Source organism: Coregonus clupeaformis, chromosome 17 (genome assembly GCF_020615455.1).
Source record: "Coregonus clupeaformis isolate EN_2021a chromosome 17, ASM2061545v1, whole genome shotgun sequence".
In the NCBI taxonomy this organism is placed as follows: Eukaryota; Metazoa; Chordata; class Actinopteri; order Salmoniformes; family Salmonidae; genus Coregonus; species Coregonus clupeaformis.
In genome coordinates this window covers 71,768,043-71,790,342 of record NC_059208.1, presented here as the reverse complement: position 1 = coordinate 71,790,342, position 22,300 = coordinate 71,768,043, and the positions used below count along the sequence as shown (strand labels likewise).

General features: G+C 42.7%; 1 protein-coding gene across 2 annotated transcripts in view; it reads right to left on the bottom strand.

Moving 5' to 3' along the window:
- The window catches only part of LOC121572335 (echinoderm microtubule-associated protein-like 6), an 81,260-nt gene extending 62,971 nt beyond the window's left edge, over positions 1 to 18,289 (bottom strand). For both annotated transcript variants that reach the window (XM_045226505.1, XM_045226506.1), the window contains exons 1-13: positions 17,194 to 18,289; positions 13,880 to 14,039; positions 13,189 to 13,287; positions 12,851 to 12,919; positions 12,278 to 12,463; positions 9,811 to 9,946; positions 6,996 to 7,197; positions 6,356 to 6,493; positions 4,760 to 5,016; positions 4,225 to 4,434; positions 2,027 to 2,194; positions 1,639 to 1,745; positions 140 to 240 (exon numbers count right to left, since the gene is read on the bottom strand). In XM_045226505.1, the coding sequence (XP_045082440.1) occupies positions 140 to 240; positions 1,639 to 1,745; positions 2,027 to 2,194; positions 4,225 to 4,434; positions 4,760 to 5,016; positions 6,356 to 6,493; positions 6,996 to 7,197; positions 9,811 to 9,946; positions 12,278 to 12,463; positions 12,851 to 12,919; positions 13,189 to 13,287; positions 13,880 to 14,039; positions 17,194 to 17,390 (2,030 nt within the window). In that variant the 5' untranslated portion in view covers positions 17,391 to 18,289. The remainder of the gene's footprint in view (positions 1 to 139; positions 241 to 1,638; positions 1,746 to 2,026; positions 2,195 to 4,224; positions 4,435 to 4,759; positions 5,017 to 6,355; positions 6,494 to 6,995; positions 7,198 to 9,810; positions 9,947 to 12,277; positions 12,464 to 12,850; positions 12,920 to 13,188; positions 13,288 to 13,879; positions 14,040 to 17,193) is intronic.
- Positions 18,290 to 22,300: the final 4,011 nt, after the last annotated feature.

The window sequence follows — 22,300 nt, the reverse complement described above, 5'->3', positions numbered from 1 at the left end:
TGGCGGAAATACTTTAAGCACGTGTAGAATTTAATAGATACCTGGTGCATGGGGAAATTATTTTTTTTCTAAACACTGCACAAGTATCTGAAGTGGCCTGACAGCACATACATTTACAGTCACCCTTGAGGTGCCTTACCCGTGAACAAACTGCAAATGCAGCCCCTCGTCTGGTGCCTTCTGTCGTTTCAGTGAGCCCACTAGCTTCTTCCTCAGCTGTGGGAGGTCCTCTTTGTAAACCTAGGAGACAGTTTAAGAATGTTATTATGTTACCCCTTCAAATGAGTGGATTCGACTATTTCTGCCACACCCGTTGCTTACAGGTGTATGAAATCGAGCACACAGCCATGTAACTCCATAGACAAACGTTGGCAGTAAAATGGCCTTACTGAAGAGCTCAGTGACTATCATAGGATGCCACCTTTCCAACAAGTCAGTTCGTCAAATTTCTGCCCTGCTAGTGCTGCCCTGGTCAACTGTAAGTGCTGTTATTGTGAAGTGGAAACGCCTATGAGCAACAACGACTCAGCCGCGAAGTGGTAGGCCACACAAGCTCAAAAAACGGGACCACAAAGTGCGTAGCGCGAAATATCGTCTGTCCTCGGTTGCAACACTCACTACCGCATTCCAAGCTGCCTCTGGAAGCAAAGTTAGCACACTAACTGTTTGTTGGGAGCTTCATGAAATGGGTTTCCATGGCCGAGCAGTCGCACACAAGCCTAAGATCACCATGTGCAATGCCAAGCGTCTGCTGGAGTGGTGTAAAGCTCGCCGCCATTGGACTCTGGAGCAGTGGAAACGCGTTCTCTGCAGTGATGAATCACGCTTCACCATCTGGCAGTCCGACGGACAAATCTGGGTTTAACGGATGCCAGGAGAACACTACCTGCCCCAATGCATAGTGCCAACTGTAAAGTTTGGTGGAGGAGGAATAATGTTCTGGGGCTGTTTTTCATGGTTTGGGCTAGGCCCCTTAGTTCCAGTGAAGGGAAATCTTAAAGCTACAGCATCCAATGACAATCTAGACGATTCTGTGCTTCCAACTTTATGGCAACAGTTTGGGGAAGGCCCTTTCCGGTTTAAGCATGACAATGCCCCCGTGCACAAAGCGAGGTCCATACAGAAATGGTTAATCGAGATCGGTGTGGAAGAACTTGACTGGCCTGCACAAAGCCCTGACCTCAACCCCATCTATCGCCTTTGGAATGAATTGGAATGCCGACCACGAGCCAGGCCTAATCACCCAACATCAGTGCCCGACCTCACTAATGCTCTTGTGGCTGAATGGAAGCAAGTCCCCGCAGCAATGTTCCAACATCTAGTAGAAAGCCTTTCCAGAAGAGTGGAGGCTGTTATAGCAGCAAAGGGGGACCAACTCCATATGAATGCCCATGAGTTTGGAATGAGATGTTCGACGAACAGGTGTCCACATACTTTTGGTCATGTAGTGTATAACACTTTACAAGACAGTGGCCAATCCCAGTAGCACTTTTACTAGGGAAAAGAGAAAATAGTGAGGCCTGCTTTGCTTCTGTGAAAAAATGCTTTCCAAAATACTTTAATATCTTTACTAGGGCTTCAATAGGTGTGGGGGGGGGGATTGTGCATTGGCTTATTCCACAACATATTTTACTCCACCTGTCGTTCATAGCTGATCTGGGCCTCCTGTTCAATGTCAGAGTCAAGCTCCGGAACGTCAGACACATCCGAGTCAGATTCTCCACTGTTTGAATCCGCGTACCCCTCTGGAGATGCAAACACAAACACAGGATAGATGACCTTTGACCTTTATGGAGACCATTCAATAGATATAGATAAATAAATAGGTAGATCAAACCAACAACTCATCACCCAGACTTGACATTTACAGTTACATTCTTTCATACCATTCAGACAGAAGATAAACAGACAAAAGGCTACGACAGCACATTAACCAGGTGACATAAATGTAAGGGTTGGAGATAAATTCCTGACAAAAATGTAAGGGTAGGGGCTTGGGGTAAATTTGTAATACAGCAATTGTCACCTTGAAGGAGGGGTTCCAGGACGCCGTTCATCACCCCCTCTGGAAGAAACTTCCACTGGAACAAGGCATGGTCCGCCCCTCCAGTGCTCAATACCCACTGGAGATCATGGGACCAGCGCACGTTTGTCACATGAGCAGAATGGCCAATGTACTTCTTGAATTTAGCCGCTGTTTCACAAAGACCACACAATAATGCATTTAAGGAAACCAAGTGGGACATAACATATATAAAACATACAGTATATTAGGAAGCTGAACTGGGAAATTTTTTAAAATAAGATATGTCTTGATATGAAGGCCATAACATTGCTTGGTAATGGTAGTGTTATGGCTATCAATAAAGTATATTTTTTCAGATGATTGAATTCCATCATTATAGATTATAATGGTGACCTACAGTACCAGTCAAAAGTTTGGACACCTACTCATTCAATGGTTTTTCTTTATTACTATTTTCTATATTGTAGAATATTAGTGAAGACATCACAACTATGAAATAGCACATATGGAATCATGTAGTAACCAAAAAAGTGTTTGATTCTTCAAAGTAGCCACCCTTTGCCTTGATGACAACTTTGCACACTCTTGGCACTCTCTCAACAAGCTTCATGAGGAAAGCTTTTCCAACAGTCTTGAAGGAGTTCCCACATATGCTGAGCACTTGTTGGCTGCTTTTCCTTCACTCTGCGGTCCAACTCTTCCCAAACCATCTTCAGGTCGGGTTATTGTGGAGGCCAGGTCAACTGATGCAGCACTCCATCACTCTCCTAGGTCAAATAGCCCTTACACAGCCTGGAGGTGTGTTTTCGGTATTTGTCCTGTTGAAAAACAAATGATAGTCCCACTAAGCGCAAACCAGATGGGATGGCGTATCGCTGCAGAATGCTGTGGTAGCCATGCTGGTTAAGTGTGCCTTGAATTCTAAATAAATCACAGACAGTGTCACCAGCAAAGCACCCCACACCATCACACCTCCTCCTCCATGCTTCACGGTGGGAACCACACATGCGGAGATCATCCGTTCATCTACTCTGCGTCTCACAAAGACACAGCGGTTGGAACCAAAAATCTCCAATTTGGATTCATCAGACCAAAGGACAGATTTCCACCGGTCTAATGTCCATTGCTCGTGTTTCTTGGCCCAAGCAAGTCTCTTCTTATTATTGGTGTCCTTTAGTAGTGGTTTCTTTGCAGCAATTCGACCATGAAGGCCTGATTCACGCAGTCTCCTCTGAACAGTTGATGATGAGATGTGTCTGTTATTTGAACTCTGTGAAGCATTTATTTGGGCTGCAATCGGAGGCTGGTAACTCCAATGAACTTATCCTCTGCAGCAGAGGTAACTCTGGGTCTTCCTTTCCTGTGGTGGTCCTCATGAGAGCCAGTTTCATCATAGCGCTTGATGGTTTTTGCGATTGCACTTGAAGAAACTTTAAATGTTCTTGAAATGTTCTGTATTGACTGAACTTCATGTCTTAAAGTAATGATGGACTGTCGTTTCTCTTTGCTTATTTGAGCTGTTCTTGCCATAATATGGACTTGGTCTTTTACCAAATAGGGCTATCTTCTGTATACCACTCCGACCTTGTCACAACACAACTGATTGGCTCAAACGCATTAAGAAGGAAAGAAATTCCACAATTTTAACAAGGCACACCTGTTAATTGAAATGCATTGTAGGTGACTACCTCATGAAGCTGGTTGAGAGAATGCCAAGAGTGTGCAAAGCTGTCATCAAGGCAAAGGGTGGCTGTTTGAAGAATCTCAAATATAAAATATATTTTGATTTGTTTAACACTTTTTTGGTTACTACATGATTCCATATGTGTTATTTCATAGTTTTGATGTCTTCACTATTATTCTACAATGTAGAAAATAGTTAAAATACAGAAAAAACCCTGGAATGAATAGGTGTGTCCAAACCTTTGACTGGTACTGTATGTGGAAAAAAACTGTAACCCTTTATTTTCTATAGTCCATCTGTGGATTCTCTACAGACTAGCAGTAACATTCCAACTATCTACTAACCCTAACCCTTATTCTAAACCTAACCCTAACCTTACAAGCAGTTGCTTATCAACAGATAGTATCACCATCTATCACAAATAAAGTGTGACCAGAAAAACAAAGAACATATTTGCTATAGGCACTCTGCATGCCTGTGAGAAAGGCTTGTAAGAAAACACATTTGGCCTGACCTTTCTTAAGACACGGGAACCTGAAAAGCTTGACGAGGCCAAAGTCATCCCCAGTCACCAGCACGGCACTGCTGTAGTTGGCGTCCACGGAATTTATGTCTGTGACGTTGGCATACTTGGGCCAGATCCCGTTGACCTCGGGCCCGATGATGCCTGTCCAGGTCATCCAATGGATTCCCTTAGTCTCCTCTTTGGTAAGGAGCTTCCCCACTATAGAGAAGAGGGAGAAGAGCATAGAGACATGTCACTCAACTGTAAATCAACTGGTTGCATTTGTCCAATCCATCAAATGTTTACCAAAACAGTAGCGGGGTGACCTCTGTTGTTGATTGAACTGAATATTGCACCTTTAAGGTGAAGTGTTACTGTACCCTTTTATTGTATTCATGGATTTTTTAATGGATTGTTTTGATTTTATTGAAAAGATAGTGAGAGGTTATGTCAAAGAGCAGTAGGCCGGAATCGAACCTATGTCGACACGGTAGACATTAGACCAGTCAGGCCATTCTATTATAATATTTAAGAGTGGTTTTACCTGGCATTCTGTAGAAGAGCCTCTCCCCTGCCCCGTCGTTGGTCTGCAGGAAGCGGCTGTCCACCGACCAGTCCAGGTGGGTGATGAAAGAGGTGGAGTGGTTGCACTCACCCACCTTCTTGTAGCGCTGCGCAACGGCATAGATGTCCACCAGGCTGTCGTTGGAGCCAACAGCCAGGTAAGAGCCGTCCGGCGAGAATTTCAGCTCATGGATGACTTCCTTCCTGTCTTTGATGTGCACCACCTCCGTCATGTCCCTGTGGACGTGGGGGAGAGAAAAGACAATGCATTATTTTACAGTCCTGTTTATTTTTATATTTTTAACATTACAAACTCAAAACATTTCAAAGTAGGTACCAAAACAGTTTATCATTGTTACAATACATTCCATAAAAAAACTAAAATATTCTTATGGTATTACATGGTTGTGTAATTACAGTTTTATCGTTATCAAAACACCAAGTCACTTGGCTCTGTCATATCCTCACATGGTCTCTCCTATCATTGCTACGCAGACGACACACAATTAATTTTCTCCTTTCCCCCTTCTGATAACCAGGTGGTGAATCGCATCTCTGCATGTCTGGCAGACATATCAGTGTGGATGTCGGATCACCACCTCAAGCTGAACCTCGGCAAGACGGAGCTGCTCTTCCTCCCGGGGAAGGACTGCCCGCTCCATGATCTCGTCATCACGGTTGACAACTCCATTGTGTCCTCCTCCCAGAGTTCAAAGAACCTTGGCGTGACCCTGGACAACACCCTGTCGTTCTCCGCTAACATCAAAGCGGTGACCCGATCCTGCAGGTTCATGCTCTACATCATTCACTGAGTACGACCCTACCTTACACAGAAAGCGGCACAGGTCCTAATCCAGGCACTTGTCATCTCCCGTCTGGATTACTGCAACTCGCTGTTGGCTGGGCTCCCTGCCTGTGCCATTAAACCCCTACAACTTATCCAGAGCGCCACAGCCCGTCTGGTGTTCGACCTTCCCAAGTTCTCTCATGTCACCCCGCTCCTCCGCACACTGGCTTCCAGTTGAGGCTCGCATCTACTACAAGACCATGGTGCTTGCCTACGGAGCTGTGAAGGGAACGGCACCTCCTTACCTTCAGGCTCTGATCAGACCCTACACCCAAACGAAGGAACTACGTTCATCCACCTCTGGCCTGCTAGCTCCCCTACCTCTACAGAAGCACAGTTCCCGCTCAGCCCAGTCAAAGCTATTTGCTGCTCTGGCACCCCAATGGTGGAACAAGCTCCCCCACGACGCCAGGACAGCGGAGTCACTGACCACCTTCCGGAGACACTTGAAACCCTACCTCTTTAAGGAATATCTGGAATAGTATCAAGTAATCCTTCTACCCCCCCTCCCCACATAAGAAAATAAGAAACAAAGTGGTTGTCCCACTTGCTATCATAAGTTGAATGCACCAATTTGTAAGTCGCTCTGGATAAGAGCGTCTGCTAAATGATGTAAATGTAAATATGTAAAACAAATTAGATAAATAGCAGACTGTAAAATACAACATAGTAAAAAAATCCAGCATAACTGAAAAAAAATTGTGCGGAGCATTTGTTCTGGTAACTCACCTGACGCGGAGCACAGTGAAGGAGCCGTCCTTCATGCCCAGGGCAAGCTGAGAGCCGTCATTGATGAAGGAGACGCTGCGTACTGCTTCCTCCATGTTACAGCGGGCAATAAGAGTGTGGTCGGATAAACTCCAGAGCCTGTAACAGAGATACAGAGCAACAAGGTGAAGGGTCAAACAGGGAAAGTAGTGGAATAAGGGGACAGCAGTGGAAAATTATACAGCAGTGGAATGAGAGGAAGGGACAACAGTGGAATTAGTAAAGGGTAAAGGGACAACAGTGGAATTAACAGACAACAGTGGAATACTAAGGGGACAACAGTGGAATACGTGAGATGGCCCACTGTAGATGAGAACTAGTCCATTTTAACAAGATTTAAGAGGCAAGGGAAAGATTATGGGTAATGCATTGCATACTGTTATGATATGGGAGGGGAGCCGGACACGCTTCAGCCTGGTGTTAACTGTCAAGACACGTTGAAATGTCTGCCACCTGTACGTCCCTAAAATACATTTCAAAATCTATGCAGACATCTGAATACCCCTGCTTTTCTTTTTCTAGGATAGTCATCTCATGCCGTGTCCTGGGATGATATGTTTTTTGGGGGGACAGATTAAAGGCGTTTTGGAATACCACTTACCTTACTGACCGGTCGTCACTGCCGGTTACGGCCACCGGCTGCTTGGGGTGAAGGTCGAGGGCCCAGAGTTCGCCCTCACTGTGACCCTGCATGAGGAGCAGCGGCTTGTCCCGGTCTCGCACCATCACCTCGAAGATTTCACTGTCCTGGGTGCCCATCAGGACCCGGTCGGCCTTCCAGCAAACACTACGGATTGACAGGCCTAGGAAAATAGGAATGGAAGAGACAGAAAAAATACACTCAGGTCTCCCTTATTAAAAGGAGGCCTTCTGACCTTAATGGTAATTCCTGGATAAAATAAAGAAAAGGTTAAATAAAAAATAAATACTATTTTTGCGCTAGGAAGCTCACCACACATCAGCTATTGCAGTGGAAATTAGGAATTATTTATGCCAATTAGGGATAAGGGGATAATTAAGTGGCCATCTTGGGCATTTAAGCCAGGACACCGGGTCAATCGTGATTTATCTAAATGATCAGTGATGAAAAATCTCTGCACTGAACAAAGTTCCTTGTGATTTTTCACATCCCACAGTCTGTTAACAGATGCTACGATGCCAGTTATGTTACGTGCGTCTGTCCACGAGAGATTACTGGCCCAACAACACCACGTCCAGCAGCATCCAGGGACCGACCAGGCTCAACGGTGCTTAGCTTCTAAGGCAAGGCAGCAGTGGGTTGCAGGATGGCATTTCTGACTAGATAGGAACTCTACCCTACTCTATGCCTTAGATAAAGCTCAGACCCAAATCCTTCCCTTGATCTAAACCAATTGGCTACACCTCCCATGTGTTACCCCTTTAGTTCCAACTAACCTTTGATTTGAAGACAGGCTTATAGTAATGGCCGGAACAGAATAAATGGAATGACATCAAAAACATGGAATTAATTGAACGGTATCAAACGTTTCTAATTCCATTCCAGCCATTACTATGAGCTGTCCTCCCTTCACCAGCCACCACTGCAACTCACCATAACAAATCCCTATCTTTCTGAACTTTGTAACTGTTGTCCACATTAATAAGCATTTCACTGCACAGTAATGTGTTACAGCCTGAATTTAAAATGGATTAAATGGAGATTTGTTTTGTCACTGGCTTACACACAATAACCCATATCGTCAAAGTGGAATTATGTTTTTCCACATTTTTACTAATGAATAAAAAATGAAAAGCTGAAATGTCTTGAGTCAACAAGTATTCAACCCCTTTGCTATGGCAAGCCTAAACAAGTTCATGGACTCACTCTGTGTGCAATAACAGTGTTTAACATGATTTTTTGAATGACTACCTTATCTCCGTACCCCACACATACACACAGATAATTGTAAGGTCCCTCATTCGAACAGTGAATTTCAAACACAGATTCAAGCACAAAGACAAGGGAGGTTTTCCGATGCCTCGCAAAGAAGGGCACCTATTGGTAGATAAATAAAATAAAATAAAATAGATACAGGCGTCCTTCCTAAATCAGTTACCGAAGAGGAAGAAACCGCTCAGGGATTTCAGCATGAGGCCAATGGTGACTTTAAAACAGTTAGAGTTTAATGGCTGTGATAGGAGAAAACTGAGGATGGATCAACAACATTGAAGTTACTCGACAATACTAACCTAATTGACAGAGTGAACAGAAGGAAGCCTGTACAGAACAAAAATATTCCAAAACATATATCCTACTTGCAACAAGGCACTAAAGTAATACTGCAAAAAATGTCCTGAATACGTTTTACATTACATTTTAGTCATTTAGCAGACGCTCTTATCCAGAGCGACTTACAGTTAGTGATTGCATACATGTTGTTGTTTTTTTTTTATTATTTTTTATGCTGGCCCCCCGTGGGAATACAAAGTGTTATGTTTGGGGCAAATCCAATACAACATATTACTGAGTGCCACACTCTCCATATTTTCAAGCATAGTGGTGGCTACATCATGTTATAGGTATGCTTGTAATCGTTAAGGAGGGATGTTTTTCAGGAGAAAAAAGGAACGGAATGGAGCTAAGCACAGGCAAAATCCTAAAGGAAAACTGGTTTACTGCTTTCCACCAGACACTGGGAGATTCACCTTTCAGCAGGACAATAACCTAAAATATAAGGCCAAATCTACACTGGAGTTGCTTAAAAAGAAGACAGTGAATGTTCCGGAGTGGCCGAGTTACAGTTTTGACTTAAATCTGCTTGAAAATCTATGGCAAGAACTGAAAATTGTTGTCTAGCAATGATCAACAACCAATTCGACAGTACTTGAACAACTTTGAAAAGAATCAAAATGGGCAAATGTTGCACAATCCAGGTGTAAAAAGCTCTTAGAGACTTACCCAGAAAGACTCACAGCTTTAATCGCTGCCAAAGATGATTCAAACATGTATCGACTCAGGGGGTTGAATAGTTATCAAATCCAGATATATTAGTGTTTTACTTTTAATTAATCTTTGTTACAAATTTTTACATTTTAAATATTTTCTGTAGATCATTGACATTTTTTAAAACAATTAAATCAATTTTAATCCCCATTTGTAACACAACAAAATGCAGTCAGCATGCCAAATTGCACAAACTTGAGACATCTGTGGCATTGTGTTGTGTGACAAAACTGCATTTTAGAGCGGCCTTATTTATGGACAGATAGGCACACTCCAACGCTCAGACATCATTTACAAATGCAGTATGTGTGTTTAGTTCGTCCGCCAGATCAGAGGCAGTAGGGATGACAAGGCGTTATATTGATAGGTGCGTGAATTGGACCATAATTCTGTTCTGCCTGAGCATAATAAATGTAACGAGTACCAAATTAATGTCATAATTGCAACCTACTTTTGTATCCTTGCTCAGTCTCTCGGAGGTCGATCTTAGTGATGGGTTTGAAGTCCACGTCCCACAGTCTCACGCAGCCGTCCCGCCCGCCTGTAGCAAACCCTTCCTCACAGGCATGCATGCTGAAAATCCCTGCCTGTGGAGAAGTTACAGAAAAAAACAGATCTAAAATGTCACCAAGTCAGAAATCTAACAAAGTGCAAATGAAACCGACTGATGGGCAAAGATACATCAAAATGTATCTTGTTACAAAATACACTCAACAAAAATATAAATGCAACATGCAATAATTGCAAAATACTTTGCTGAGTTACAGTTCATATAAGGAAATCAGTCAATTGAAATAAATAAATTAGGCCCTAATCTATGGATTTCACATGACTGGGAATACAGATATGCATCTGTTGGTCAGATACCTTAAAAAAAGATAAGGGCGTGGATCTGCTAAACCAGTCAGTTTCTGGTGTGACCACCATTTGCCTCACGCAGCGAGACACATCTCCTTCGCATAGAGTTGATCAGGCTGTTGATTGTGGCCTGTGGAATGTTGTCCCACTCCTCTTCAAATGGCTGTGCGAAGTTACTGGATATTGGCAGGAACTAGAACACGCTGTCGTACATGTCAATCCAGAGCATCCCAAACATGCTCAATGGGGTGACATGTCTGGTGAGTATGCAGGCCATGGAAGAACTGGGACATTTTCAGCTTCCAGGAACTGTGTACAGATCCTTGCGACACGGGTGAGCATTTGCCCACTGAAGTCGGTTATGACGCCAAACTGCAGTCAGGTCAAGACCCTGGTGAGGAGAGGACGACGAGCATGCAGATGAGCTTCCCTAAGATGGTTTCTGACAGTTTGTGCAGAAGAATCTTCGGTTGTGCAAACCCACAGTTTCATCAGCAGTCCGGGTGGTTGGTCTCAGACAATCCTGCAGGTGAAGAAGCCGGATGTGGAGGTCCTGGGCTGGCGTGGTTACATGTGGTCTGCGGTTATGAGGCCGGTTGGACGTACTGCCAAATTCTCTAAAATGACATTGGAAGCAGCTTATGGTAGAGAAATGAACATACAATTATCTGGCAACAGCTCTGGTGGACATTCCTGCAGTCAGCATGCCAATTGTGGCATTGTGTTGAGTGACAAAACTGCACATTTTAGAGTGGCCTTTTATTGTCCCCAGTACAAGGTGAACCTGTGTAATGATCATGCCGTTTAATCAGCTTCTTAATATACCACACCTGTCAGGTGGATGGAATTATTTTGGCAAAGGAGCAGTGCTCACTAACAGAAATGTAAACAAATTTGTGCACAAGGTTTGAAAGAAATAAGCTTTTTGTGCATATGATTTGTGCAGATTTCTGGAATATTTTATTTCAGCGCATGAAACATGGGACCAACACTTTACTTGTTACGTTTATATTTTTGTTCAGTGTACAAAATACCCTAAAGACCCATGTATAAAATTAAACTACTAAATACTAGTGTCAAAACATTTATTTCATTACAATTCATGTAATTTGTATTTTCAAAATACAGAAAATACATTTGCAAGTAGCCTCCTTAAATGAGTTATGAAAAAACCTGGTTAACACGCTATGTTCACAACTAGGTTGTCGCGAGTGCTCATGTGTGGAATGCATGGAATTGCGGTTCTTCTACAAAAAAAAAAGTGATATTTTGAAATAGAGCCCATCTGCTCAATTTTGGCAGATGGAGGTGTTTCAGAAACCTTAGAATCTGCTTTTTCCGAATCAAAACGTCTGACCTGCATGAACGTCTGTAGGATGATTTGAAAAAGTCGCTTTTTTGGTAAGCTCCGTTCCCTTCTTCGTCAATTACACATTCTGCGCTGTTCATCAGTCTCTTCATTCACAAGACAATTGATAATATTGTCACCCATCAGACTATTGTCAATTTAATCTTGCCTTTAGGCTACATCTAGTAGATGTGTGAAATAATTTCGATATAGTTTAGGTGTAGTTTGGATGGACCATTGTCCGATGGGCAGCCAACTGTCGGGTGAAGGAAGGGCAGGGGGAAAAAATGACATGTCCTCCTAAAACTGCTTATAACAAAAACTCTTGTGATAAAGAAATTCTAGCAACATCAGTTTGTTAAATAGACATATTTAGCAAAACTCAAGGACGGAGGGTTTCAATTTTAATTTCACATGCTCAATGGCTAGTGGCTATTGGAATATTTACAGTAAATTTGAGCTGCAATACCTCTGCTTCAACTCTCTTCTGTCTGAATAGGCCCCTACTCACAGCACCAATGTGACCAACAGGGTGTCTACCATGGGTTGTCTGTGAGCCTCACAAATGTATATGCATTGGCATTAAAGCTAAACAAAATATAATTTGCTCGAGTTTACAGGTCGCAAGGCATGTGGAAAAACAATACTATACAGTGTGATAATTAATTTGACCGTAAATCTTCATGTGTTAGTGAAGCTGCATTCCACTCACTCCATGGGCTGCTTGGACTGTGTGAGCCAGGTTCAGCCCCTTCCAGACATAAATGTCCCCATTCAGCGCTCCAGAGTATGTCACTTCTTCCTTTGCCGTAGCCAGGCACAGAATGGTCTGCAGGTCCCCGGTCTTCCCAAAGATCCCCCGCTTGGGTGTCAAGGCATTCCCACACAAGGTCCAGAACTAAGTAAAGAGAAAGCTCACTTTTTAGATGGCTTAGTTTTTTTGGTCAACTGACAATTTTTAAGTTAAACATCAGCACTGGTAATGCTTTATTTTACAAGCTATTTTAGCCCGCTGTTAACCAGGTCGTTAATTATTATGTAATTACTTTAATTGCATTGTAATTACACTTGACACAAAAGTCACCATCTTCCATTTGGTACCAGATAGTTATCAATTGTGTTGAATTCTTTGAGTTAAGTACCAGAAAGTATCTATTGTTACCCCATAGTTTCATAGTTAAAACCTTGTAAACACCAGGTAAGTACAAACTTAAAATGGGCTGTTAAATAAAGCACTACCATAGTTACACTATGTGTAGCTCCAATTATGGGGCTCAGGCCTCACCTTGATATGCTTCACCCCACAGCTTACTAGCCTGTGAAGTTGGAACGGATCCCAGGCAATATCAAAGATCTGAAACAGCAGCAAAAGCAGTTATTATGACCTGTGACATTAAGGAACACACCAGCGACACTGAAGAGCTACATTTTCTGTCTGCTTCATAGCACTGACATACACAAAAATGACATTAAAATGACATTAACTCCTTAGTGTCGACAGCGTAGATATTTAAAAAAATAAAAATAACTAGGTCCATGCATTGCAATCACAAGCAGCACTATTCCATACGTGCTAACCCTTCCCTTTGAAATGTTAGTTGTTCACAAAAAAATATACCATACCCTGTCTGAGTGTCCAGTTGCTGTAGCCAGGACCCTGCCTTTTCTCCAGTCCCAGACACACACTGTGTTTTTGCCATCCAGCCCAACAGAGGCTAATCGCTACACAAGGGGACAATAGAAAACCAATTAGTGGCAAATCAAACCTGCTTAAGTTTATCCACTCTCTATGTTTAGGGTTAGCACCCATTCTGAAAAATGGCAGTCCTAAGGAGGCATTTTATAGAACACCGTAAAACCATTCTGAAACATTCTTCAAACATGGGAAAACTTAAAAATGGTTTGTACAAGCTACTTTGCCAGTGTCATTATAGTTCCTGCACCCATGAGTGAGAAAGACAGTTCTTATTGCTTATTTACATATAGGTATGGGGATTACAGGTGTATTACAGGTGTGACAAATAGTGGTGTAATATTTTACTTATCAGCAGTTACTGTGTAATGCTAAGTAAATCACATTTCCGTTATAAAGTAACTACTGTACATTGTATAAATACGTAATGTTAAGTGTTGACAAAACCCTTTAAAAAGATTTTTGGCCTTCTCTCTCTCAATGAAGGATGCTCCAGGGTGAATTTTCCTCTAGGTACAGATCTAGGATCTTCACCCTACACCAAGAAGAACAGCTCAAAGTACTCAATCTAACCTAAACCTTCTCAAATCAAAAGGAGACCAGCTCAAAGGTGTTCCTCACCTGTCCGTCTACATCAAACGCCAGACACGCCACCCCATGTGTGTGCACGTCTCGCAGGATGGACACAGTCTGCAAAGCGTACGTGTCCCAAACACAGATGTAAGGATCCTTCCCAACTTGTCCTGTGGCCACTTGAACTTTGTCAGGATGCATAGCAAGACTGTGTGGGTTGACCGGAGACAAATAACCATTATAAGCAGCATAGATCCTTTACAAAAAACACAACTTATATGAAACATACTGATATACATAAACATTGGTTATCATGTATTTACTACGCGTTTAAAGATGGAATCGGCAGTAAGGAAAACAGCACCACTGTTCACCCCACCGCCATTGTTCTCGCTTTTATTTTGTTGACGAAGCGGAGGTGAGGAGCGTGGTAAAAAAAAAAATAATACAAATGCAGTACATATTCTGCTGTTCTATCACGTGTGCAATGATGTCCGAGAAAAAAATTGAAGTATTTGTGGTTTGCAGTAACTTCTTTGTTGTTGTAATATTGCAAACGGACGTGGCAGTTTCACCATTAAGGATTCCAGTTTTAATTTCCCAGTCAACATCACGTAAAATGTACCACCATTTTATTTCATCAATTGTAATCCAGATAATATCCATATAATACCTTGACAATATGATTACTGTCTCATTCCGTGGGAAAATGTAAAAACAATGACCAAGATATTTAGAATTTAATCCATAGAAAGGTCCTTTGGGGGAGGATATTATTTATATTTGGCATTGTATCCAAAAGGATCATTGAGATCTAATTTATAATGTTGAGGTATTTGTACAATTTTGGACTTGCAGGCCTCATTCATTCAGTATTACTTTTAGTTTGTAGATGCTGCATAGCAAGTCAGCGTCATTTGAAGCTTTACCGTGCTTTGACATAAGTAGTGTTTAGATTTGGATAAAAATACATTTTCAGCTTAGGATAAGACACGTTTGCATCTAAATCTGCACTGGTGTTAATAAAATAAAAAAATTACAGTTGTGCATAGAGTGTTTGGCCTTTCTAACTCCTTTTAACCACAGTCTGATGTCCAGCTGTAGAATAGGGAGAAGGTGGGTTGATGCCAGAAGCAATCGATGATTCAGTGGTCAAGCATCGTGCCCGCGAGCATGAGTAAACTAGCCACGTGATGGCTGACAGACACACACGTAATAGTCAAACCATTTGTTAGGATTTACTCCGGCATAATTGGAAATGCAGATAATGATGTAAGTGACTGCAAACCAAACAGAAAATCAGTGCTTTAATTCTCAATGTTGGCATCATCAGAAATCTCCACGTCCCCATTGTCAGCAGTTTTTCCTCCTCTGTCTGCTTGCATCAGGCATTGTCACGCACAGATAGAGCTGAACTAGCGGATTGCACTGACACGCATCAGCCCTTGTGCGGACTGGCACATGCTTCCTCCAGTTATTCTCCTCAAAGCAAGCCCAGAGGTTGCATGTCATTCTCACGGACAATGAGTGACTGTGTTCCCTATTTAGGACAACACGAAGATAAAACATGATTGTCAATGCTTTGCCCATCATCTCATACATGTTCCATGAATCCTTAATCCCTAGATGCTGTCTCAGTCAAAACTTGCATTGCACTTCAAAATCATGTCAAGCGGTCAACTCAACCATACTTCAGTATTGTTCCATGCCTACTACTGGAGCTGGGTTATCCAGTTTAGATGGTCTTTACAATGCATCATTATGAAAGTGCAAAAACTATTTCATCTGACAGCAGACTGGTGGCATTTTGCTGAAGAAAGAATCCCAGAATGTAGCTTTAACTCCACAAGCCAATAAAACTCACATCTCAGGGAAAAGTGAATGCAGTATGTTTCCCTAATTTCATAGTTATTTTTTACTAGGAAACATATCCTGCACTGGCGTGACCATACACTGAACCCAGGCTTGTAAAACAAAAATGTTAATAAATATAATAGGTTTGCAGTTCATCGCATAAGGCCTTTTTGCTCATGGTTGGTGATTCCCCCTCTGGTGATTCCCTCCCTACATTAGCATATATTCCATTGGTATGGGGAAATGGGTGCTAATTCTAGTGCATATATCAAGGCATACGCTTATCCACGTCAACTGAAATGCTTATCAATTTCAATGTAGGCTACATGTAGCATAATTTGAGGCAGCTGTCCAACGTTTGCAAGCATATAAGGCTACCTCTTTTTGTTAAGTGTTGTAGAACAAATAGGTATTATAATGGTCTTCATTATAACACTACAGGTATAGGCTATATCAATATGAATTGGAAAGTTTAAAAATGACTGCATGCAGTAACTAGCAATGGGCCGTGGTACCGCATTTAATCATGCATTCCATTGAGCATGAATAGATGAATGCTGAAATAAATTAAACTATGAAGTCTCCAAATACTTCACAGACAAGCTACTGTATAATAGTAATGTGTACCTGACACAAGGTCTGGAAATGCAACCATTCAACAGCTATGAATTAAAGAAGCGAAAACAGGCAATCCTCAGGACAAGTTGTTTTCTGATTGGATGACTGATACCTCACTGGCCCAATAATGAGGCTCAATTTACCTCACATAGTGATGTCAATTGATTAACTCGAAGAGAAAATGAAACAAATGCAGAGATTTTCTATTTTAGTAATCACACTTTCGTGATACGGTAGCTCTGTCTGCAAATTAAAACCGGTGTTGCCCTTTGTCCAAGTGGGAATTTTCAGTTTGTCTAAAGACGTTGGTTTACCGAGTGAGACAACCGTGGTATATTCGTACATTCATATGTTCAACCAGATACACTACCAGTGTTGTTGCGGTGTGTTAAAATGACACAAAGTAGCTTCAACATTCACTTCTGGAGGGTCAATGCATGACAAATGCAATGCAGAAGTTAAAAGAATCAGACGCTTGTGATGTAGCATGGAGAAAGCAATGCAAATGCAAAGTTACTTGCCGGACGCTGTTTTGAAATGCCTGGACTTCTGGTGGACCGGAGGAATGCAAACCGCAGTCAGTGTGACCCTGTCATGACCCCGGCATAACTTCACCGAGAAGTAATATTCCCTGTGAGTGGTTCAGTATAGCAGGGTTTCCCAACGCTCACCTTGGGGACTGGACTATCAGACGTTTCACATATTTATTGTAGCCCTGAACTGGCACACCAGATTCAATTAGTCAACTAATCATCAAGGCCTTGACAAGTTGAATCAGGTGTGCCAGTTTAGGGCTACAACAAATACCAATATGTGAAACGTCTGGTGGTCCCAGAGGAGAGTGTTGGGAAGTACTACAGTATAGGGAGAGTAACTTTGAGGTAACTTACCTGATAATGTCATCATTGTGTCCCAAAAAGAACTTCTGAGTGTGTTCTCTGGTGTTGTAAACCACGCCAACTCCAGCGACGAAATATACAATCTCCTTCCCAGCAGTGTAATACAAGTTGTTGCGGCACTGATGCCCCCTGTATCCATGAATCCATTCCAACCTCAGTTGGCAACGTGGAGCAGTCTTGTCAGCCATGCTTTGTCAGACTATTAGACTATTGTATTTGGCTAAACTGCAATTCAACCTCAGATCAACTCTATTCCAAAAATGCAGCAACATGAACACAGAGTAAAATCCTATAGAGGCTGGTCAAGAGAGTATGGCCACTAGTGTGTCACACTATAATGAGTTATCCCTTCTCCCTTGTCTGTTGCCAATCCCCTTTGACATACAGCCTATACAGTGGAGTTTTGCATTAACATGTAGCTCTACATTCCAGTATCATGGATTAATTATACTTGTTACAATCAGATGGCCTCATGAATCAACACGACCAATGAAATTATGTTGCCTCTTCAAATTGCATTCTATTTAGCATTTTATATTCTACATAAAACCGTTGTTGAACGGGTGAACTATATGACATACATTGATACGAAATAGCCATTATACTGTATATCTTTTTACCAATTCAAGGCATTTAAGATATAACCCGACTACTCTAATCCTATGTCATCTCATTCAGCTATTACAGCTCAATAGTCCTCAATTTTGGCTCACAAAACGAAAGCGTGGAAATGCATGTCAAAGGGTTACACTGTCCTAAACGGTTGGGTGCGATATCTGGCGAAAATATGAATATCTGACAGAATGGTATTCGTTCGGGTTTCAATCATAAAGCCATGACAAACCTCTTGACGATTTCGATTGACATCGACCGTGAAGCATTTGCCTTGTGCTTATTCCAGTTGAAATCAACGGATTACAACGCCGATTTACACGCCGTCGATTCCCATGCAATGCAGAATAATTGTATTAGCTCCAATACTTTCTTCGCGTTTCCGTCATTTATTCGCATCCCAAATGATGCTCAACACTAGGTGAGCAGGAATTGATGGGAATGAGAAACCATATAGAAAAAACGCACACATTAAAAATGAGGAAGGGCACAACACACGGATTTTTTTTTGGGGGGGGGGGTGATATCCTTGGAATAAACGACTCTGACGTATGCAGGATCCTCTTCAGGAGCGTTCTCGACGCAATTCTTTTGAGAATGGGGGCTCTCGTTACCTTTACGCCTGCGGTGGTGCTTGGTTACCACGACGCTTCGTAGGCAATCTCCCATTTTAGCAATGGATTCTGGAGCTTGAAGTTCTCTACAGTCGTCAAAACCATTACACTTATGGAACTGGCCTCTCCAAACAACTACTACGACCAGCACCAACAAAGCTGGAGCTCTGTCCTTGGAACCTGATAGAGAAATCTTTCGGATGTGCTCGAGCGCTGTCCTTGGTAGATGATAGTGTCACAGAGTTTCTTAAATGCAGAGTCGCAATATCGCGGGCCTCCCGGAACGTTAACCAAACAGACCAAACAGACCAGACCGGGGTTTGGGGTTTGATGTGTCAATGAGAGAAGTGAAAAATTCTCCCTTAGTTGTTAATTTTCTTGAAATCTAAAGGCACAACCTATATTCGAGACAATATTAAAAGTACTTGAACATGTTATTACTCCAACCTCGTGAAAGTGACAAACTGACACGTTTTAATTTTAGTCAAAAACAACTTTATAGGAGTCTAAGGCACTGGATTGCAGTGCTAGAGGTGCCACTACAGACCCGGGTTTGATCCCGGGCTGTATCACAACTGGCCGTGATAGGGAGTCCCATAGGGCGGCGCACAATTGGCCCAGCGTCGTCCGGGTTAGTGGAGGGTTTGGCCGGGGGGGCTGTACTTGGCTCATCGCGCTCTAGCGACTCCTTGTGGCGGGCCGGGCGCCTGCAGGCTGACCTCGGTCGTCAGTTGAGTGGTGTTTCCTCTGACACATTGGTGTGGCTGGCTTCCGGGTTAAGTGGGCGGGTGTTAGTTAAAAAAAGTATTTGATGACTCCTAAACAGTTGGGTGCGATATCAGGCGAAAATATGAATATCTGACAGAATGGTATTCGTTTGGGTTTCAATCATAAATTCATGACAAACCTCTTAATGAGGTTTTAGTTTCAAAAAATCTTTGATGACATTGCCTACAAGTGTGTTTGGAGATTTCTATTGGAGAAGCAGTTTTAGCCTATACTGTACTGTCTTTGATAGGGTGATCAGGCTACACCTGTCACTGGTTGCCACAAAGTCATTAACCCCGCCTATTTCTACAATGGATCATTTAACTATTTGATTTTCAATTTTAGATATATAAAAAAATGTGGCCTTTCCTACTATAGCCCATAGAAACGCATTGAATAACACATTCATAAATGGCAAGACAGACAGTCAAAAAATAAATCATAAGGAATAAGTGTCTTTCTTATATCTAGGAGATATAAGAAAGCTAAGGAAATATATATATATATATATATATTTTGTTGGCACAAAACTACCGCCATACTTCCATTCATTGTTTTCCGTACCAGTTACCTTCAGACGAGTCCCGTGACACTTGTAGGGGTCGTAGAGCAAACGGAGAACACCATCATGTTCGTGATAATCTCATCTTTCCATAGAGTGGTCATATTAGTTTTGTAGGCCAAACTGTTCAGACGTTACAGAAGTTGTTGTGAGAAGATCGATTTTCGGGATGTCTCATCGTCTGACAAACATCACTGTAGCTCGGCCACCTTCCACCACAGATGCTGAAGGCGGATGTAGTTGATTGAGACGCATCCCATGCAAAAGTATGTGGACACCCCTTCAAATTAGTGGATTTGGCTATTTCAGCCACAAACGTTGCTGACAGGTGTATAAAATCGAGCACACAGCCATACAATCTCCATAGACAAACATTGGTAGTAGAATGGCCTTACTGAAGAGCTCAGTGACTTTCAACGTGGCACCGCCATAGGATGCCATCTTTCCAACAAGTCAGTTTTGTCAAATTTCTGCCCAGGTCAACTGCCTCAGTCAACTGTAAGTGCTGTTATTGTGACGTGGAAATGCCTAGGAGCAACAAGGAGACCACTGAGTGCTGAAGCGCGTAGCGCATATAAATCGTCTGTCCTCGGTTGCAACACTCACTACCAAGTTCCAAACTGCCTCTGTAAGCAACGTCAGCACAATAACTGTTCGTTGGGAGCTTCATGAAATGGGTTTCCGTGGCCGAGCAGCCGCACACAAGCCTAAGATCACCATGCGCAATGCCAAGTGTCGACTGGAGTGGTGTTAAGCTCGCCTCCATTGGACTCTGGAGCAGTGGAAATGCTTTCTCTGGAGTGATGAAGCACGCTTCACCATCTGGCAGTCGGACAAATCTGGGTTTGGCAGATGCCAGGAGAACGCTACCTTCCCCAATGCATAGTGCCAACTGTAAAGTTTGGTGGAGGAGGAATAATGTTCTGGGGCTGTTTTTCATGGGTTGGGCTAGGCCCCTTAGTTCCAGTGAAGGGAAATCTTAACTCTATAGCATACAATGACATTTTAGACGATTCTGTGCTTCCAACTTTGTGGCAACAGTTTGGGGAAGGCCCTTTCCTGTTTCAGCATGACAATGTCCCCGTGCACAAAGTGAGGTCCACACAGAGGCAACCACCATTGTAATGATATAACAATGTTATATTGTTTTTCTTACATCTAGCTAGCTTAGTAGACACGGTTTCCACTAGATAGCTAGGCTATCATAAAAATTCATGAAAAGAAAAAATTGCTTTTTGGTCTTAATTTAAGGTTAGGGTTAGGCCTAATGTTAGCAGCAGTGGTGTAAACTACCTAAGTAAAAAATACTTGAAATAACTACTAATGTAGTTTTGGGGGTTACTTTTTACTCTATACATTTTCCCTGACACCCAAAAGTACTCGTAACATTTTGAATGCTTAGCAGGATTCACACACTTAAATTCACACACTTAAAGGAAAGGTTCACCCATTTAGAATGTTATATTGTTTTTGTGCATCTCTGAGTGATGTTCTATCGACTCCCTGGGTCATTTCATGTTTTCATGTGTATCTGAGTTATTGGCGTTCAAATCTGTCCGGTATGACGTAGCACTGTGATAAAGTTGCTCTCGCTACACTGGAAGTTAATAGGAGTTACATGGACTCACTCTGTGTGCAATAATTGTATTTAATATGATTTGTAAATGACTACCCCATCTCTGTACCCCACACATACAATGATGTGTAAGGTCCCTCAGTCGAGCCCCCGGGGGGGGGCTTTACTTGGCTCATCGCACTCTAGCGACTCCTTGTGGCGGGCCGGGCGCCTGCAGGCTGACCTTGGTCGTCAGTTGAGTGGTGTTTCCTCCAACACATTGGTGCGGCTGGTTCCTCCGAAACATGACCCGCCAAACTGCACTTCTTAACACCCGCCCGCTTAACCTGGAAGCCAGCCGCACCAATGTATCGGAGGAAACACCACTCAACTGACGACCAAGGTCAGCCTGCAGGCGCCTGGCCCACCACAAGGAGTCGCTAGAGCGCGATGAGCCAAGGAAAGCCCCCCCTGGCCAAACCCTCCCCTAACCCGGATGATGCTGGGCCAATTGTGCGCCACCCTATGGGACTGCCGGTCACGGCCGGTTGTGTAACCTGGGATCGAACCCGGGTCTGCAGTGATGCCTCAAGCACTGCGATGTAGTGCCTTAGACCGCTGCACTACTCGGGAGGCCCGGCCAATTGTGATTTTAAAACAGTTACAGAGTTTAATGGCTGTGATAGAAGATAACTGAGGATGGATTGACAACATTGTAGTTACTCCACAATACTAACATAAATTACAGAGTGAAACGAAGGAAGCCTGTACAGAATAAAACTATTCCAAAACATGCATCCTGTTTGCGATAAGGCACTAAAGTAATACTGCAAAAAAGTGGCAAAGAAATGAACTTTTTGTCCTGAATGCAAAGTGTATGTTTGGGGCAAATCCAACACAACACCTCACTGAGTACCACTCTTCATATGTTCAAGCATGGTGGTGGCTGTATCATGTTATGGGTATGCTTGTCATCAGCCAGGACTA